This window comes from Pezoporus wallicus, unplaced genomic scaffold (assembly GCF_028554395.1).
Source record: "Pezoporus wallicus isolate ANWC-B61680 ecotype Strahan unplaced genomic scaffold, APGP_CSIRO_Pwel_v1 contig_8047, whole genome shotgun sequence".
NCBI lineage: Eukaryota > Metazoa > Chordata > Aves > Psittaciformes > Psittacidae > Pezoporus > Pezoporus wallicus.
This window is the reverse complement of record NW_026639548.1, coordinates 1,452,231-1,473,318: the sequence shown is the minus strand read 5'-3', so window position 1 is coordinate 1,473,318 and position 21,088 is coordinate 1,452,231. Positions and strand designations below refer to the sequence as shown.

The window sequence follows — 21,088 nt, the reverse complement described above, 5'->3', positions numbered from 1 at the left end:
TCAGTTCCTTCCAGTAATTCAGGCATTGGAGGATGAGTGGTTTAATGTGGTTTCCGCATCATGACAACATGCCTTCTAACCACTGGGCATCTCCAGCGGACCCCTCTTTCCCTGTCCCCCAAATGCTGGTTTTGAAGTCAGCTCACAAAGGATTTGCTAAGCTTGAAGTGCAACTGCATTGCATCTGGAGTGGCTTTAAGTCTACATGTTTTTTGTATTACTGGGACTTTCCTTAGTCACATTTCTTATTCCCTAAAACATACCACAGTACAAAACCAATTTTTGTTCTCTAGGCTTCCACGTCTATTTCTGCATCGTAATGGAGATCAAAAGTAAATATACATGTGCCAAGTATTCCCTTGTTTGGCACCTACTGTTTTAGTGCATTTCATCTTTATTTGATTTCAAACTGAAGGGTAAAGGACCATTACATGCAGTCTCTCCTCCCACAGATATGGTTGTCCAATGGTATTTGGTACCTATAGAGAATTGGAGCCACACGTCTCCTCTTGGTGGCACAGAGCACAGCTGCCTCCTGCGACATCAGTCTCAATCCAGACGTGGCTGGAGCTGAAAGTGCTAGTTTGCCTGGGAATCCTTAGCTGGTTACGAGATTGTGCAGTAACCATCTTCCTATGGGAGCATTAATAGTACACATGGTTCCTGCTAGCAAAATTACTTAGTATAGCTTGAAAGGTCTGATCACCTACCGCTAAAATGACACTTTAATGGGGTTTTCCAGCTTGAGTGTTCAGGAGCTTTAATTAAGCAGGAAAAGGCCAGATCAGTAGCAGAGTCAACATCTCTCTGTTGGGTGGCATTTCTGGTTTGATTCTGAGCTCTATATTGGCCCCATACAAGTGATGTATTGGGGTGGCCTTTTTGCTGTAAATGATTTTACATATTCTGCTCACTAAAAATAATTGGATGCTGTGAGCCACGTATTGTTCATGTGCTGCAAGTTTCATTCTTTCCCCCCCTCCTCAAGTTCACTTTTGAAACTTCTGATGAAAGCTAGAGAGGATTTTCCTCTTTTTCTCTCTTTTCCACTCTCCAGTCTGAGGCTACATCCTTGTCTCCTTTGCACTTGTCAAACTAAGTTATTTTTTTCCTTCTCATTACTACAGAGCGACTCTTGGGAAGATACTTGTTTATGTTCCACTGAGGTCATTAGATTTTAAAGTTTTGGTTCACAAATATTTACAAGTTCCTGTGCTGAGATATCTCTGTATCTCATGAGCTAACGGGAGTATTTCTGGTGATGGTATAGGGAGGGGAATCTGTGTTTTTCATATAATCACCAGCTGTACATTTCTGTCGTAAATGTCTTCACTGGGGCATTGAATTTTCCCTCTCTCTCTCTTTAATACATTTGTTTATCCACTTGAAATTTAAAGCATTTCTTAGTGTCTCATGGGTTCTTCAATCTTTGGGCAGTTAGTTTAAACTTGTGTGTGGTTTTTTATTTACTGATCTGGATTGCACTGGGGCATCAACCAGCCTAATCCAGAAATTCTAATTAGCACTTCACATCTTCAAAGCATTGTACAAATGGGGAACTAATCATATATTAATCATGCTGAGTTTTATGTTGGCTTATGTATTCTCTCTCGTGTGCTGCGCATTACAACCTGTCATATTATAAGCCATAGTATTTGAGAGATGAATCCAAGCTCTTCAGCTTTGTGTTCTTCAGAAAAAGGCAACTGTCTCAAAATAACTGCTACTGCTTCTCTTCATTGTCCTTAACATTTGGTACTATCATTAGTCATTTGAAAAATGAGTATCCTTATTTCTACGGATTAATGATGATTGCCGTAATCCTTTCACTCTGATTTCTGCTTATTCTGATTGTTGATTCCCTTTGCTGTTTTCTGTCATTATGTGGGTTCTGGAGTAGCGAAATAGTATGTAGTATTGGTTTAATCTAAGAAAAAAAATGTGTAGTGTTTGTGCCAAAATTGATTACTATTAGTATTCTTCACTAAGCCCATTTAATTAATTTGGAATTTCCCTCTCTCTCCTCGTTACTTGTTCCTAAATAAAATAGTAAAAAGTTGTTAGGATACCAGTAGTGGGTCATTCAGTGAGCGAATTAGCGCTGTGCTAGGTCTGTCTGTTATAAATGCAACCCTGTTGCTAGTGCAATGGTTCTGATTCACATCTTGTCAGGCGTGACTTAGTTACAGGATCTGCTAAAAATAAAACCACAGTAGGGGTTTTTTTTTTTAATAATCACTCCTTGAGGAAAATAAGCAAATTTAATTGTGAGGAAAATTAGCAAGAGAGCATCTAATAAAGTGGCCTGCTCTCACACTGTGGGTGAAGATTTAGAACCTGGTCATACAGGATACGAGTTCATCATTTCCCACCATCTACAGCTCATTGCAAAAGCTGTGCCCAAGTGATTTCCAAACTTCAGACAGATCCTCCAGGAGCAGTGCTCAGTACCATGGGTTGGTAATGAGCAGCAGAGCATCTGAGTTGGCAGGGTGTTTTGTGGGTGCTGCACCATCCTGTAGGCTTTCAGGTTACTGAGCATCATAGGAACTTGTAATTCAGGCTGGCTGTGCTCAGGGGATTGTTTCTGATCTGAACCTCTGTTAACTCTAGCATGATGTAATTTGCTTAGACATTACCATGCTAATTACATGTTAACTTCCCATACTTACCATGTACTCTACCTCCCAGAGGAAAATACTGCATTCAGAACAAAAAAGATTAAGAGTTCATACACTTAGAAGAATGCATAAAACTAAGTCAGGAATAGAATATTAAAGTGATGTATCTTCCTAATATCCAAAATAAGCAGGATTGTGTTGCTGCTGTAGGAATTTTTCAGTCAGCCTTGGTTAGTTATTTGAAATATGTTAGGATGATAGTTCCCACTCATATATTTCATTTGTTTGTCATCTTGTTTAGCATGGAGAACTTCTGAGAACAGATTGTGCTGAAAACCTTTATGAACTAACTGCAGAAAGTACAAAAACGTGTGTGGACCAAAGTTACAAATACACTTTACAGCAAAATATACTTTTTGTGGGTATTTAATGGCTTAGTACTGCATTTCTTGACATTACATTAAATCAGATCAATACAGTAAAGCAGGAAATACAGTACACTGTGCATTTACCATGCACATCATTGTCCTTCGAGGTCATCAGATAAGCAAATAAAAAAGTGATTTCTCATTTCTTATTTTCAATGAGTAATTACTAGTAATGTTGAGGTATATTATGCATCATTAGTTGTTCAGTGTCCTTATTGAAAAAGGAGAAGTGTAGAGGTTTAATGAAAGGGTTTAAGTAATCAGAAAGTTGCAGAAATAGCAGGCACTCACTTCAAGCAGATTTTTTATGGAAGGTGAATAGTTACACATTTTCTTCATCAGTTTCTTGAGCAGAATGTTCTCAGAACAGGACTGCGTGACGAAAGATACATCACTGCTATCCTTAAGGAGTCAAGAAGTTTGAGGCACACGATCACACAGCAAACCGTTGTTCAAGTTAGGAAGTAAACTCAGTTCTTGCTTGCACTCTTGTCTTCTAACCACTTCACTGTGGTTAGAAGTGCTCAAACCTCCAGTGTTTGAGCAGCAGCAGAGAGGAAGGAAAAATGAACCTTACCAGTAACATTTGTAATAAAATTAATAGGAACTATTTTATCAACTCCTGGTGCAGTGGAGGAGTACCTTTGTACCATCGCTGGCAGAGGAAGGGCCAGGGTAAAGAAGCAAACATGTAGCAAAGGTGGCTCATGTGCAGAGCAATGCCTCCTGTTCTGCTTCACTAATGGTAGCTATGGCAACCTCAGGACATTAACTTATGCAGTGATTGCAAGCCGTCAGCATCAAAGCAAGTAATTAGGAAGAGAAATGGGAAGTCTTGATGGATTCTTCCATCAAGATCAAAGCTTTGTATAAGTTTTTCATTAATTTGGGAACAAGCACTGAGGTGATTTGTATGTTCTATTAGGCTATCAATGAGAATCAGGAGCAGAGCTAGATTGTTCTGTAATTTTTCAAGGAATGTCCACTCAATCCAGCCAAAAACCTTCTGAATAGCAGTGATAGTAAATCAGGAGTGCACTAGTTGAATCAGGCCACTGGAATATTCAGCATACTCCCAGATGTTTTCAGCAGAAATACAATTGTGCTAAACTTAGGTTGTCCTCATCATTACCAGGATCATTAATTGTAACTCACAAATTTGAAGATTGCAGTATTTAATGCATGACATGTGCTTCTGATAATTCGTAAGATCAGGGGATTCACTCTCAATCTTTAACTCAAGAACTGGTTGAAACTTAATGACCTGTGCTATGTAGGTGCTTTGAACTGATGGACTGTGGTCACTTCTGGCTTTATACTCTAACCTGTCTTTGTTAATGGGCAGCGTAAACCCTGTGGACAGCATGAAGTCCTCAAATAATAGGAGAGATGATAAATTGTCTGAAGCAACAATTAGTAATTGTAATGTAGATCTTTACACAAACTTTTGAATGGACTAGTTCTCTCTATATGGAGTGAATCCCAACTGCAAGCAGTTGAATAACCCTAGGCTACATTTCCCTGTTTCCCAGATTTGCATTTCTGAAACGTAACTTACCTGCATTGGGCAGGAGTTTTCCAAATCAGTGAAACTTCCACAGCACTTCTTTGAGTCTAGAGCTTTGTGTAGGATGCAGCAATAGTCCCTAGAGCATCCATAACTTCATTTTGTTGGGATTTTGAGGCAGGCATTAATATTTGGGTTGGGCTTTCATTTTTAATTGATGAGGGAAAAGACTGTCTGCCTTTCTTTCCTTCTTGATAACGCAGGCTTCTCTTTAGTAACTTCAAACACCCCAATTCTTCAGTTAAAGGCGAATTAAGTTTTCCTGTATTTCAAATTAGCTCTCTGAGGGTGGCATCAGCTCTGTTTCTTTTATGTTTAAGTCCCAGTTCTTTAATCTGTTTCTAATACATTCTGTTCAGCAATTTTGCATTTCTGTTTTAGTGGAAGCAATGCTGATTAATTCCTTCTCATGACATCTGTGGCTGCATCCTAGATTAAACCTACTCTAATACAGAGCCTATCATTAAGTGTTAAATATTCTTGCAAGGCTACTTAAATTAGATTCAACATCAGTGGATCATTTAGTAGAGAGTCGTTAATTCTCCATCTTACGGCAAGGCCACATTCTGGTGATGCTTTTAATCACAAGATTATTGAGGTATGATTTGAAAGGGATATGCTGCCCATATTTTGCCTTTGGGCAAATTATGAAAGGTCAAGTTGCCAAGGAAACAAAACTAAGATAACATTACTAATTCCTGAGTCCAAGAGTTGTCTTTCCTGATCATATCATTTGCTCAACATACATGCTTAGAAAAGATACCAGCTAACAGTATCTCTGCCAATTGCTCAACAGAAAATGGCTTTATAATTCTTGCTTTTCTAGATAGTGTTTGTAGTGATGACAAGGCTCACCAGAACACTCTGCCTCTATAGAACTCAGACTGGTTCATTTGATGGCTTACAGATATAGCAAATATTATTCCTGATATACAGAAGGGAAAAGAACAAAGGGAAGGGTTAAGATTTACATATTCAGAGGTAGCTGCAAACTTCAGATTTTACCAGTTTTGACAGTCTAATTTGCAGGCCTTTAGAGAATCCTGATGTTCGTAAAGTGAAGAGCAATTGATAACACAACTCCCATTAAGGCACCTCAAGTTAAATACTCAGAATCGCAAAGCCCTGAAATCTTTCTTCTGGTCACAAGTCAGGCCAGGGGCAGAGCCAGAGAGAGCTCTCCAGTATTTGCTGCTACTCAGAGTGTAGTGCGTCCTCTTTTTCTGTTATTTCCTTTTTTCATTAGCATAGGGTTGGCTCCAGAACATGAAAGCCTGTATGGAATAGTAGCAAGCTATGATGAGTCTCTTACTGCTCCTTTGTCCCTTCCATCCATAGATACGTGTGTGTTTGTGTCTGATTCCTTGTCCTTCCTTTGGACAATTCATGAAAAGGGAATAATCTCATTCCCTGAAGTATCAGCATCTGAGGTTGTGGTAGATTCTGTTCTTAAATTTTCATTCTGAACTGTGCTGTGTCATAGGGCACTGCATAATGAATACGACCCTGCCAATCAAGACACTCTGTTTTATATCACTTATTACTAAATTGAAAATGGTGTTTTACTACAGCAATAAAGGGCTGGTACAGCATGAGGTACATTTTTATACAACTCTATGAACTTTGTCATTGAAAACATTATAGCCTTGAATTTGAGAGCACAGTGGAAGGCAATATAATTTGATTACCTATATTAATCAAGTAGAGTACAACATATAAAACCAGTAATGCATAAGTCTGACTGGAGCCAGATAACCCTCTTGTGCATCTTAGAAAGATTTATTTTCAGTAATATAATTCATTTGACATGAAAGTATCATAATTGCAGTTGCTAGGAAGGATTTCTCTCTTTCCTTTTTTAGGAAAAAAGACCAATCACGCTTTCAAGAGCAGCTTCTTCTTTTAAAACTCTGCTTACTAAAAATTGAAAACAAAGATTTGGTTTTGTAATTGTGTCAGTTTTTCATTAGCCAGCTGAGCTAACAAAGTGCTTTGGTTTGAATGCAGTTTCTGCTTCATAAACAAAAGTGCTAGGGGTGAATGCAAAAGAATTTCTTTAATGCACATTGATTAGCATGAGACCCTGTCATTCTCAACCTGTGCTGCTAAAAGCTGGCCAGAAGTTCTTGAGCTTTCGGTTATCTGTGTAAGTACTTCACATAAATGCTGAGGAGAACCTTCCCACATTCCAGCTGTGTGAAAAGGATTTAAAGCATATTTAAAGATGCCTAATTACTCTGCAGTCCATGAAAGCCCCTGTTGTTATTATATGTGCAGTAGTGACACATACTAATAATAGCATTATCATGAGTTGCTGTTTATGCATTTTATTGCTACGTGTGGCTGCAAACCACACGTGAGTTGGTTGGTTTATCACAGCTGATGCAGCAAAAATCACAAGTGACAAAGGAAGTACTGGCTGTGCTGCACGTCCCTCTGGAGCAGGAAGACCTGCCTACTGCATAGTGCCAGTGCACACAGACTGAGAGGGGCTGAAACACCGTGGTCAAGGCATTTTCCAGTTTTTCAAACAGATTTCACATTCACCTTTGTTCATAATAACCTATTGGAAAATGAAAAGTTTCTGTAATTCACTCCATGATGAATACATAGTGGCTTGTTCCATCTAATTATCAGCAGTTTTATCTTTGTGCTAGTAATAATGGTTTCTGATTAAAGGTGACAGAGTTCATTCTCAAACAATGTTTGTAGTCCCCTCTCATTGTTGGCCCACAGGGCAGTAAGCTGTTTATTCCATTCTTGCTCTTCAGTATTCTTTTCTTCCTTATTTCCCCTCCTGTTGATATGTTTCCTCTTTCTTTTATTCTCTAATCACTCTGGTCTGCATTAGCCATAGCGGGGGCTGTCACTACCGAGGAAAGACTTCAGTGTGTTGGAGCTTCTATTCATAAATGACGTCTATCCATACAACTGAGCATTTCCACTTCAGTCCTGGCAGAAAAATGCTAATTAAAGAAGTCTGTAGTGACAACAGGAAGGATAAATGTCCCCAAGCCTGTTCAGAAAGCTTCAGGATAGTTTAGCTGAAGATACTTTCATTCCCATCTTTCAGTATGTACTACCAGCCCATGGCTTGATCTCTGAGGTCAGTGCAGGTCAAACTACCTTTGCAATGTGAAAGCAGAACAGTGAGGTAGGAGGCTTCGTCTTGTAAATCATTACATTTACATCCATCATTGACATTTTGGGAGCTGACAAGAACAAATGAGTATCTCAGGGGGTCAGAAGAGAGGAGCAGTAGTACTTAGAGCAGGACTGAGAGAGTGGAGAGTCCTTACAATTTCACCTCAAATAGCAAATATATTTTTTAAAATTGCTTAATGTTTAAAGGCTTGTCATTTAGTGGTCCAAAGAAATATTTTCCAGGTAATGGCATAGACCTTGAAGCTTTTATGTTTAGCTTTGTCAAGACATAATTCTGTAAGAGTGAATAACCAACTACGTTATTTTCTTATCCGTTTAGCTTGCAGCCTCTGCTATATTCCTTAGATTATATTGAAGACGCCCAAACGTATGCCCTGGGCAATGCTTGTCCTTCACTTCCGAAACTTACCTACTTTTAATATTTTTAAGATCTAAATAGAATGAAAGGAAAAAGAAAAAGATTTAATTTGCATTGTATTAATGACTGCTGCTGGAGATCTTTTTTGTGGGGTAGGTGTGGTTTTACTTTTCATATTTAAAATCTTTTCCTTCTATCTTGGTGAATTTCTTTGTTGCAGGGTAGCTTGCCTGTGGCAAGTGGGGCATCCATCCCTCAAGGTTTATGTTAAAAGGAGTGGTTGAAATCTGCAAGCACATGCTCTGAGGGTTTCCTTGGAGGAATAGGTCTTCCATAGATGGCTCAATTCTTGTGCTAAATCTTTTACCAGCTTTGAATTTTAATGTTCAATAATGCAGACATTAATGGGAGCCATTATAAGCTTTATATTTTTTAGCTGCAACAACATAACCTTGATATGAGTTAAATAGCAGTGGAATTAAATAATTTTGTCGTATTAATTATATATAAGTATTGTAAATCTTGTCCCTGACAGCAACAGGGGCTTGTCTTCTCAGTGGCTAAAGGCATTCAACAAAACAAAGCAGCTGATACACATAACTTCCTAGATTCATTAAGAATTAACTCTACTTCATTTTACTGAATTCATTTATGTTGAGAACACAGTAAGTGCTTTAGATTGTTTTCCAAGTCCACAGCTCCTAAATGAATAGTGTGTTAAAATATTACATATAGCATCATAGTGCTATGTTTCAAGGTAGTCTGTCACTCCACCTGAATTCAAATTTAATTGAGCACACTCATCCTGCCAGGTCCAGAACGAGTGGTTACAAGGACAACAGGTATTTGCCTTCATACCTAAAAGATACCAGTTCTGATTCTGAAAATAATCCCTGCTTCTGAGTGTTTGTGTTAGGAATTCTTGGGGTGTCCAGCTCACATTCAAATGGGAAAATCTGTGATACCCTTAGGGGGGTACTTCAGAGTCATCTGGTGGATGTCTTCATGCATAGTCCGGTATGTTATTTTGTCACTGCACCACTTAGACTTGCAGGGAGAAGTAAGGAAGAAAGCGGTTGTCAGAAAAAGCGTGTGTAAATGTATATATATGTATATAAAAGATTGAAATTCATAAATGAAATAAAATAAACATTCATGTGAATCAGCTCTAACAAACCCCAGCTAGTTTCATAACCAGAAATCCATCACTCTCACTCTGGAGGGTGACTGTTACTAAGCAGGATGCTAAAGTATTAAGAAGTGCCTTTCCTCCTGAGTTCCATGCTGAAATCCCCTCTAACAGCTTCCTGCAGCTAATAATGTTTCTGCACTGAGGGAAGACAGCCATGCATGTGCTCCACTAAATAAATATGTAAATGAAACTTCCAAACAGAGTGGAGTCATAGAGCTGAGAATAACTAAATGCTTTCCATTAAAGCAAGGCTACTTTAACAAATCTTATTGTTTCATAGTGGACGAGTACTTTTTGGCCACTCCTTAGTGACATGAACATGGCATAGTAATGGACTAGATTTGCAGTCCAAATTGAAGAAGAAAACTGATGTTTATAGTAAGTGGAGAATAACTAGACAGACCATTATGGTTAAAGTGGCTTTTGGCTATATGCATATGAAGTCCTAAACTCCTCTTAATTTTAAAGAAAGCTTATAACCCTCCCTCCAAACTGCATCAGCCTCTCATCATTGTAAATAATGGCTTGAAGCCACTTTTTTTTCTGTTGGATGGCCTGTCTAAGCATCCTTGCATTAAACAAAATCGGAGTTGCTCTGTGTAGGGAGTCAGTGCGAATCCTCTCCTGGTTTCTGCTCCTCCCTGGAGAGCATGACGGACCAAAGCACCTGGACAGAGGGGTCCAGATAGCTAAAAGCCAGGAGGCTCATGATAAAGGGCAGGCAGCAAGACAAGATGTCTCTTGCAAGCAAATTATGTTGGTCATAGCTTAAAACTGTACAACAAGAAAGTAATGGATGTTTCTTTGGTTCCTTCGTGAAAACCCGCATACAGCATTGAAGCTGTAAATGTCTCCAAGAGTGTCTGTCTAATGAAAAGAAAATGAGTGACAGGTGACACAATGCCCAAGCGAGGGGAGAATGAAAAGAACCTGTGAGCACTTCACAGGAGAAGCAAACAGCATCTCTTTTCTTGTCAGAGTCTCCATTTCGTAAATTGGTGAAATGCAATGTCAGACATTCAACTTCGTGTGCATTCTCCTTTCAATTACCTAAGCATGGCTGTAGGATTGCACCACCGGGGCTGTGTGGAAATCAGCTGAAATGGGGAAGAGGTGAAAAAGCCTCAGTTCATTGTTTGTGTGGTCCTTGCAAATGCTGAGCTAAATTTGGCCTGTAATTCACATTACCCCTTGGTGTTACAAGTGAAAGTGACCTCCCGCTTTGTCTGATCTCCCTCTTTCTTGGCAAATGTGGGCTGAAATTAAGCATAAGATTGTAAGTATGAAATGGCTGTCTTTGGGTTTTCTCAAAGCATTCATCCCAAGGGTACCAAGATTCTGCAACCGTGGATACAATGAGTCAATCACAATCAGTAAATTGACTTCAAGGCAGCTGTATCAACCTACCATTACATACTTAGAATGAGTCCAGATAGAGGGAGGGAGAGATTATATATTGGAAGAGATATATTATATGGAGATCAATCAATCAATCAGTCTACTTTTTTTCTAACCATAGAGCAGAATAGATTGATCCTGGAAAAGGCATCATTAAATCATCCAAAAATTATGGAAAAACACTATACTGGTATATTAAGGCCGAAAGTAGGAGGTATCATATGGTAAACCAGGCAGAAAGCCTCTCTTGAATGTGGTACAAACATTGCTGTGTAGATGGCCCTGGATGCTGACATTTCTATTTTTAATGAACGTGTCTTTATTAAACGCTTATGTAGCGATATTCATCTGTGTAGGCTCCAGTGAAACATTGCATTATGGAAAGATATTTCCTACCTTTCCTACAGGGGGGAAGGGCAGGGATCTGGTGGCTTTTAACAGCTTTTTCAAGATGGGTTGGTCACTACCTGTGAACTAGGTCATTTTTTTAAAGTAGGCAGCTGTAAATTCTACTTTGTAGATCTCAAGGAATAATTTGTGATTATCCCTTTTTCTTTCCAAGAGTGCTTTCCTGTATATAGGTGTAATAATAAAGAAACCATTTTCAGCTTTAAGGATGTGCTTGTCAAACCACAGCAATGATTTTCCAGTTGCTGGCTTTTTTAGTTGCGCAGCCTTTTAATATTTCTGCTTGAATTCTTTCACGACAGAAGCAAATGAAAATTACACCGTGGTTTTTAGGTCTCTGTTCCCTGATTTTTGCTTGTCATGTCATGAACTTCTTCAAAGCAGTGAAATGGCAGCCCATCTCCGTGAGAGCTCCAGACAGATTTCTAAAGTTGTCTTGTTAACAGCTTGTCAGAAACCTACATTTCAGTCTCGCTGAGTTTATATCATGCAAAGAAAAAAAAAAGGGGGAAAAAAAAAAGTTGCTGGAAATTATGATTTTTACAGGTTCTGACATTTTTCTAAAGAACTGAAATGCTCAAGGCTGCTGTCTCCCTTAACAGGCTGTGCTGTTTTGGGTAATATTCTGCGTTGCATCAACTGAACATCAGAACAACATACAGTTTCTTCCCTTTAACATGTTCTTTGAATTATTTAAGGTGTTTTGATGTTGGCTAGAATTTGTAACAAAGTCCTCCAGCTCTTATCCTAAAATATCAAAAAGGTTGAGATTCCCCCCCCCTTCCTTTTCTCCCTCTTCCCTAACCCTTCCTCCCTCCCTCCTCCCGCTTTAATAGATCCTTGCATGGATCATCAGGGGACTTTCTTTTATGTTGTACAGCATGAAATGACTTAGTCAGGGTCTTCCTGATTAATTTATGAGTGCTAAGGAAAAGGGAAGGGGGGGGGGGGGAAACAGTCCTTGAGGGATTGACCCTAAGCTGCAGCAGATCAACTCAATTTTATGGAATGAAAAGAGACTTAAACAGTATTTTTAGCATTGGTTCCTCGACCTGCAGAGGTAGGGAAGCTCTCTGTGTCTGGCAGGCTGAAGCAGGAAGAGAGGTACCCACCTCTCCTGGTGGCTGATGGAGTGGAGTTTGTCTCTTCGCAGGCACCGAGCCTTTTTAGAGTTAAAACTGTGGCAGATTGGTGGATTAATGTGCTCTGCCTCCAAGGGACAAATGCTCTTTTTTTTCCCCTTTTCCTTTTTTCCCTCTTCCCTTCCCCTTGCTCCCTCCTTCCCTACTCTGGGCTTGCAGATGACAGCTGTTGGTCACTTAACAAAATGTCCTCTTGATTGCTGCTTCACAACAGGGGCCCCCTCAGACCAAACAGCACATAGCCCGTACAATGCATCACTGCCCCTCAAAATTAGTTATAGTGCTCAGGGCTATTCTCGGCTGCCATAGCTAATACTCTCTTGCTGTTCTTCTCTCTCCCCTTCACCCTCCCCCTGCGCAGACAAAGGCTCAGCCTATACATCTGTAGTGCTCATAACCTCCCCCTTCCCCCAGCCAAATGCTGAGGAGAGAAAGGGAAGGGAAAAAAAAAAATTGCTGCCCTGAGGCTCAATCTGTTTCTTACAGCTCTACCCCGGCACTTGGAAGCCTGAGCTGGTCTAGCCATAGGGAGGCCCTGACTCATTTCATCAAACTGTCAGGGAGGCAGTGGAGCTAAGAGGACTCTGCTGCCTGGGGCAAGTTCAAGTCAACATTCGATTTCCATCCTCCCCCCGGCCCCCGCCTTTCGCTTGGACACTTTCTGTGCTCTGGATCTAAACTTCTCCCGGAGCTACAGCAGCTCACAGCTTCTTGCCAGGAGGAAGGACTTGTGGGACCTTATAAAGGACACAGTGGCAAAATTGCTGCAATAAATCAGTGGCCCTCTGACACTTGGCGGTAGCTTAATGTTTTGGCACTTTCTTTCCTGTGTATGCCTCAAGTCCCATTAGCAGGCTTTTCTGTCAGTCTGGCTCATGATAAAACTCTCTCTTCCTATCATCTTAAGCAAGCCCCTGCAGACACGAATCCAATGCCAGACTTAATAGGAAACAACACCTTCCCCTTGCACACACAAGCGCACATCCATACGCGCTGCTGATGCTGCGAGCTGCTCCTGGGAAGTTGGCTCAGAGTACAGGGAGAGGGGGAGGGCTCTTATAAATAGGCTTGACTTTACTTCTTCCTTTAAAAGAAACATTAACAGACCGGGATTTAAGCCTAATGCTTCCCTGAGCCTTGCTATTAAGGGAAAATTCAGTAACTAAATATGGTTGGAAATAATAAGATAGCGGTAACATGGCCGTCCTCTGGGAGTGTGTGAGTGGGTGTGCCGACTCCATAGGTATCTACATTGTTCACATGTTCTGTGCAACGTTTTACATATATATTCTACCCTGCCAGCGTGCACTGTAATATTATGGACTGTATAGTTAACATTTTTACCTCCTCTCCTCTCAGCCTTACACTTCCCCAGACAATTTTAGTTGCAGGTAGACTGGTTAGATTACATGTCCCTTTGGGCAAGGATCTGTTTTTTCACACGGCTTAGCTTAGATGCCTATCGCCCTCTGCTTAATCATAATATAAATAATATCTGTAGGTATGTGTGTGCCAAGGAAAAACAAGCCTTTCTGTCAGCTGTCTGGGCAGGAACCTGTAACTTCAGTGCTGTGTAGAGTCTGACACAACAGGGCCCTGCAGCCTTGAGGCTGTGTAGGCACAACCTACATCATAAACCTGTGTGCTTGGGTGGAATAGGATATACCACATTGATGTGAATAAGCTGAGGTGACTTCTGTGCAATCTCAACAGCTTGGAGGATGTGGCTCTGTTTCAGATAAGAGTGTTTCTCTGCACCTCACCGATGGCATAACACCCAAGTGTTGCCAGTGTTGCAGTCTTGCAAGTCTTGGGTTGTTTTTATTTATGCTTCTTGGAGCTCTCATTCCTGGCATGAGGCAGTTGATGCAAGTATCTGATTTCATGTTAACCAATGTGGTGCTTTTACAATGTGAAGAAAATCTGGAAGTTAAAACATTGGGGGTAAGAAAAGAGTCAAAGGATGTTTTCATGGTTCTCAAAGTCACAAGAAAACATCCAGAATCACAGGACAAACGATTTTAATACACATTGCAAGGAGCCTGGTGTAATGGAGGGGGGTCTTGAAATGTGAATTTCCATCTCAGCCATCAGAAGAAGAAAGAAGCCACAGGGCTTGGTTTACACTTACAGGAACTCTTTCTCAGGTGTTTTGGGTGCAAGAGGAGAATGAAGGACTTGCAGCAGTTGCTCAGGTAGAGATTAGAAAAGCAACAGCTTCTCTTCCTGCTTCACTCCCTGCTTCATCTGGAGCCTGAACCTTCATCTGTAGGCAGATTCTGCCCTGTCCTGGTGACCCATGGGCACCCTTGGGCAGAGGCTTTTTGGTGCCAAGTCATCCTGTGTGGAGGGCCGACATCTTCAACACCCCCATCTCTGCGGGGGGCAGAAGGAAGGAGGAAGCCTTTGCACAGCTCACTGAGCCAATTCCACCTGAATTACGTGTTGTTTCTGCTTAACTTTACCTCACGGGAGGCTTTTTTCTGACGGGAATCTGTCACTGCAAGAAATTGTTTCCAGAAAGCAGCACAATTAGGGGTCGGCTTTGCAAACATTCTTGTGGAATTGAGAGGCAATTGGCACAGCCCAGTGAATAATCCTTTTAGGAGCCTTTATGAACCCGGCACAATGGCTGTTTACAGTTTCGCTTATAGACCAGGAGTGTTAACAGGCCTTTAGAAAAATCCAGGTAATTGAAGCTTTTGTCTTTCAATGAGCCCCCGTAGCTGTCAACAGTTGCCATTCTCCACGTTTTCTTTAACTTTTTTGTTTTGACAAGGGCTTTTGTCCCTTCACAACAGCTGTGTGGGAGGCAGTGGCCTTCCCCGGGAGCACCACCGGCCTCCTCCTCACCAGACCAGAATGAGTTGTCTTTTAAGACACAGAAAACCCTCTGGGTCAAAGCAGAAGTTTCTCCTATGGCTTCATTATTCGTTTAAACATCCCAGCCACGCAGCACCAGCCTCGGTCTCTCTTTGTTGACCCAGGGCTTTGCAGGGGCGAGGAAAGCTGGAGAAGAGCGGGTGTGTAGAGACCGAGGGCTGTTACCACAGAAACTGAACCAGAACAGTGAATGGTGGGGTTTAACACGCCCTCCCTTTGGGAGGGGGTCAGCAGCGGTTCTTGTTTTCACAGGGCTGTCCAGGAGGGTTTAGTTTTGCTGTAGTTGGTTGGGGTTTTTTTTTGACACTGTCGTGTATTCAGCAGCCTGTGAGTTCCTGTTTCTCGATGTGAATGTGGGACCCTGTTTCTTTAAGACAAAAAGAAGAAAACCTAAGTGAATTATGAGGCTTGGGAGGTTTTCCACCAAAGCTGCCTGTATTTTCTTCAGGAGGCGGTGGGGGATGAGCATGGGTTGGCAGCCATGAGTCTCAAGCTCTCCGTTTTCCAGGATGCTGTACGTTAAGTGGAACTCCAAATGTTATAAATAATGGTGTGTTAATTCTTCCCCAGCATCTCTCATCATGTAGACTGCCTTTGGGTTGGACTGGGACTGTGTTTTGGTGGGTGAAAAGCCACGTGGTGGGGATTGATGAGGACATTTTGTGTGCGTAAGCACTGCATAGCTTGGAGAGGTGTGAGAGGACAGCTATTTCATACAGCAAACAAGAAATTACACAACTTGTCAGAAATACGTTTTAAAGCACCCATGTTGCAGTCACAGCTGCACGGCAGGCTCCGTGTCCACACAGCGCTGCATTCACATGTGGATCTCCATCCACAGCCCCACTGGCTTCTTCAGTTGCAAGACTGATGCAGTCATGATTAAAGTAAGGAAGATGTAAGCTAAAATGAAACAAAGTTCTTCGCTGTTCTTTCCATTTTCAAAACAATTAATTACGGACTATTTACAGATCCTGCATGGGGAAAAATGCATCCTCAGAGAGCAGATGTTTGCTTCATTCGTATGCCTGTTTTGAAATTTAGCATGTGGATTTGATGGTTCACTGGCTTTTTGCATCTTCCACTTACCTACATGAGACAAAGTTGCGTATTGGTACAAAGCAAAATTAGGCATCTAAATAAAGCAACTCTGCACCTTTTAGTAATGTAACCCATCTGTAGTAGGGTTTTATACTCATTATATTAATTTTTGAGGTCAAATCTAGTTTCAGCAAGAAAAAGCCTGTGCTCTTTTTATTTAATAGGAAGACAAGTATTGTTACAAAACCAGAGAGCAAGACTGAAATACTGCATTTTATTTGAATAATAAAGGTCCCCAAAATTGTTTACATTTGCTCTCAAATATTTTTAATCTCAAACTGATTAAGGGTTACAGTACTGTGGTTTTATTAAATCAGGGCTCATAGGCAAAAGTGTCTGAGTTTTAATGATAATTTTAAATGTTTTCTAGTCAATATATTTCTGAATTTAATTTATTTGGGTTTTTTTATTACCTCAGTGTATCATTCTTTAAGGCCCTGTAAGCGTTAAAACTTGTATTGCCTAAGCGTACAATTTTAGGCAACACAGGTCTGAGTATACTAACTCTAAGTTTTATGCTGTTTCGTGATAGGTGTAATTCCCCTGTAACACGCTTTAGTCTGAACTGTGCAGGTTGAATCACATTATCCAAATATTCTGCCTCTAAAATAGGAGTGTGCAGCTTGAGTGAGCACCATGATTAAAATGGTGACTTAGGATACTTTAGCATAGATGAGTTTAAAGGGTAAAATAACGTGGTCTTCATGACCCACTCAATTATGCTGGTAATTTGAGGGGATGCGCACTCCCTGCAGCACTCTGACTTGATTTGAGCCCCTTGGGTGGAGGTGAAAGGTTTCCCTTGAGCCAGACAGCGTTTCTTGGAGCCTGTAAATAATAACAAGTGTATTGCTGTGCCTGCATCTTCTGCCACCCCCCACCTCGGTTTTGATGAATGTGTTGCTTCCTCAGCATAAATTAGCGCTGTCTTGAGCCAGCACAAATGCAGCAGGTACTGGAGCAGCCTTTGCCCACCAAACCTGCTTCAGCGTGTCTCCGTGGTGATGTTCATTTAGTCCCATTCCAGGCTCAGAGCAGTGGCTTCTGATTGTTGGTGGTTACGTGGCATGGGGTTGGGAGAGTGAGCAAGAGGCTGCTGATGGTGATTTGTCAGGACTGATATTACTTTTGATCTGAATGTCTGAGGGCTCCACAGCCCCTGCAGAGTAGTGTCCTGCCTTCCTGTCATTTCTTCCAGTTCTGCTTCTTTTTTCCCAAATGGTTACAAATACGATTAGATCTGTGTGCGGATATAAATGGTTGGATTTCTTTGTGCAGAAACATGCTGTGGACCAGGTGGGGCAGTGTAAATGGTTTAATTTTGAAAGAAAAAGAGGTCTGCTTAGTCAAGACTATAGAAAACCAGGTGCCTTAAACCAAGCATTTTCCCTGCAGTTAAATGGAAATAAGGAGTTAGTTGGGAAGCTGAGCAGTCTCACTGCAGAATCACCATGGGGGACCCCCTTCACTGTATCATGGTTCTTCACATGCTTTGTGTGTTTCAGAGAATTTAAAAGGTTGTTCAGGTGCTTGGGGTCAATCATTTCCTGTACCAAATAGAAGAGGAGATTAAATAATCTCTCAAAAATCTACAGAAAACTGAGAATGGAACAGCTGAAATTTCTGCTTCATAATTTAGGATAAAAGGATGTGACAGGAACATTTCCCCTTCCTGCTCTGAGGAGCAGGCTCTGTACAAAATGAGCAAACTCTTCCTTCTTTTACATTCATGAAACCAAAGCCTGTGCACCCTTGTGGACCATTTCCACATCTGTAGCTTGTCATTATTGTCTTGCAGAGTCCCCTCTTGTTGAAACAAGGGACTTAATAGGGTGCTGCCAGTTACAGAAAGCCATGGACCATCCATCCCTATCAGTGGGTGGCTGAAGGAGAAAATTCCCATTGGGCACAAAAGCTACAAAATACACTGGCTACTCTCTGTCAGTGTAAGAGACACCAAGAGATTTATTTCTGTTGCCCATTATGAATCTTTCTCAGCTCTAGCCAACAAGATATGCATGTCCTGATATGTTCGAGGCTCAAGTTATCATTTGTGCTGTGAAAATCGAGCATTTCATTTTCAGAGGCTGCAAGAGATTACACTCCAAAACTCTTTAAGTAAACACTTCCTCCTGGGATCGTGATCTCATTCAAACTAAAAAATGTATCAGAATTTATGATGTATTTTAATTACTATTCTTGGTACCACTCATTAAATTAGAAATTGATTGCCAGTTTCACAGTTTCCTTGTTAGATGACAAAGTGCTTATCAAGGTGAAGCAATGCAAAACTGTTACTATATATTCCACAATTTGAGATGATAAAAAGGCATGCTTTTTGTTTTGGTATTCATTACAGTCGTTACTATAATGCATCAGTGATAGTCTTTTTTGTTTAAAGTTCACTTTCCCCATCCAAGTAAGACTATTCCATATTTTCGTATAAGAAGGGAGAATCTGGCTTTGTCTGGTTTATGCTAGCAATCTAGAAGGCATTACTGCAGACATCAAAAGTGTGTTTTATTGAACTGAGAACATCATAAACAGCTATGCTAAAGACTTAAGAGGATGATGCAACAGATCCCTATACATAAAGGTGTTTATCAAAATGTTTTTTTCTCTCTCTAATCCACAGTGTGACAGCGAGAGTGATATTGACGATAAGGTAAGACTGAATTTTCTTCTTTCATGTGCTTTACTTAGCTTGGAAAATCCCTCATAGTCAAAATAAGGATGAATTTGAAAATAATATTTTTCCTCCAGTCTTCATGTCAAATTTAAAACACCTATGATTGAATGAAAAAAGATTGGATCTGGCAGTGTGTGATCTTTACTAGCTTCTGTTTACAGGAGGGGAACTCCCATTAACGTAATAGTCCTTCTGGATTAGTATGTGAGTAATTGGTGAGACCCAGCTCATAATGTTTAGTGCTGTTTCAGAGGAAGTCTCCTCCTATAACTTGTCAGGAGCACATATTTTATTTATAGTAACCTTGAAGATGTCAATTTTGTAATCAGCTTAGAAGATGGGACAACTGGTACCTGCCCTCAAAGGCAGTATGGTAACTGTCAAGGAGTGTTTTGTCATGTTGCATGCATATTTATCACAGAGCAATGATTTCCCTGACCTTCTGTTGGATACAGAGGTTGGTCATTGAAAGGCTGTAGTTGTGTGGTTTTCTATAGGGATTCCTTGTTTCACCTTTGCAAGGCAGAGAAGTCCCACTATGTAGCAACAGATGCACCGTGCTTTTAAGCATCAAATGTATAAAAGACTTGAGTATCCCTTGCTGACTTCTCTTTGGCAGATCAAACTTGGCAGTCTCAGGTTAGATCTTCATCAAACTTTTATAATATTTTGGCTGTCCAGTCTCTTGCATTCATTCATGAGAAGCTGTGGCACGGAGGTTTCTACTGGATCAGCATTACAAAAGTAAAGGCTGACTTCAGATAGCCCTGTCTGCTTGGCAGCACACTTGGCTGCAGCCATACATGCATCGGAGGTTACCGTGAGTTCAAGAGACTACGCTAAAAGCTTCTTCTGGTTAAGTCTTTTTTTATTTATTTTTTTTTAACATTGTTACAGTTTGGGAAGCATTAAGTTTTTTTCAGCTGCTTCTTCTAAAATCCCATCAGACACCAAATATCCCTGGAGTATGGCATACGCTGTGTTCCGAGATGAAAGCTTGATTGAAGAGAAACACTTAAATCATGTGTGTTGAGTGAAAGATATTGTGCATGTTTTGTTTCGTTTTATTTTGTTTTATTTTTATTTTATTTTATTTTGTTTTATTTTATTTTATTTATGTATAAAGTCACTCCCTGAAACCACCCCTGCTCCCTGAGTTCTGTTTCTCACAAGGCTACATAGCAGCAGAGCTGATGGTGAGGGTGAAAAATGATTCCCTAAAAGCTTAGATACCATGGGGTTAAAACATTTCTTAGACTGCCCAATCAAAGAAAGTAAAAGCAATCACTTAGAAAACTGTTTAAAGATCTGCCAGTCAAACCCCAGATGAAGTTGTAAGTGACATGTAGTTTTATTATACAGCTATGCTATTAATGATTATCTAAATTACACTGGTAGACCCAGCTAGCGGCATTACATCTGAGACTGACGTTTGTTAGATTACGTTTGACTTCACCTTGTAGAGAAGAAATTGAAATCTGAACAGCATTGATTAGCTTTCAGAATGTGGGATCTGAGGTTACCTTCAGAGGAAGCTGCATTGTGTTTGGCTGGTAACTTACTGTCCTTTACAGCAATGAAAGGCTATTACAGTGTTCCTTACCATTAATATGGCATTTCTTTACATATCTGTAACTGTAATTTGACCTTCTAGGCTCACATATTTCCCAGCTACCTTTTCCTTAAGGTGACTCCACCTTAATAATAACATTTATTTTCTCCATAAGGAGAGCAGCATGAGATCATCATCTTTCTCTTTCCTGATCTGTAGAGATATGAGACATGTCATTGGTTCTGTTTAACAGGTCTCTGGAATTAGGTGGGGTTGCTTTTCCTGTCAGCAAAAACGTGTGCACATGCATGTAAACTCGCCAAGGTTGAAGTGAAGAGACTTCAAACCTTTCATGGGGATAATGTAAATGCAACATTGCCTTCCAGTTGGGGAACACAAGGGCGACCTGGCTTCTTCCCCTGGAAGGACATTCAGTATTTGTCTAAAACTTAACCTGGCTGATGCAACAAGAAGCTATAAACGTATTGGTGTCAATGTCCCGAGGGATTACCTGAGTGTTTTTTCCCACTTCCATGTGTTGGCAAAATGTATCATCTAATAATGCTCTCTGGCTATTACAGCTG

General features: G+C 40.6%; 1 protein-coding gene across 23 annotated transcripts in view; it reads left to right on the top strand.

Moving 5' to 3' along the window:
- Positions 1-21,088, top strand: part of FBRSL1 (fibrosin like 1) — a 533,144-nt gene that overhangs the window by 335,052 nt on the left and 177,004 nt on the right. For all 23 annotated transcript variants that reach the window (XM_057414883.1, XM_057414875.1, XM_057414894.1 and 20 more), the window contains one exon: positions 18,899-18,928. In XM_057414883.1, coding sequence (XP_057270866.1) covers positions 18,899-18,928 — 30 coding nt within the window. The remainder of the gene's footprint in view (positions 1-18,898; positions 18,929-21,088) is intronic.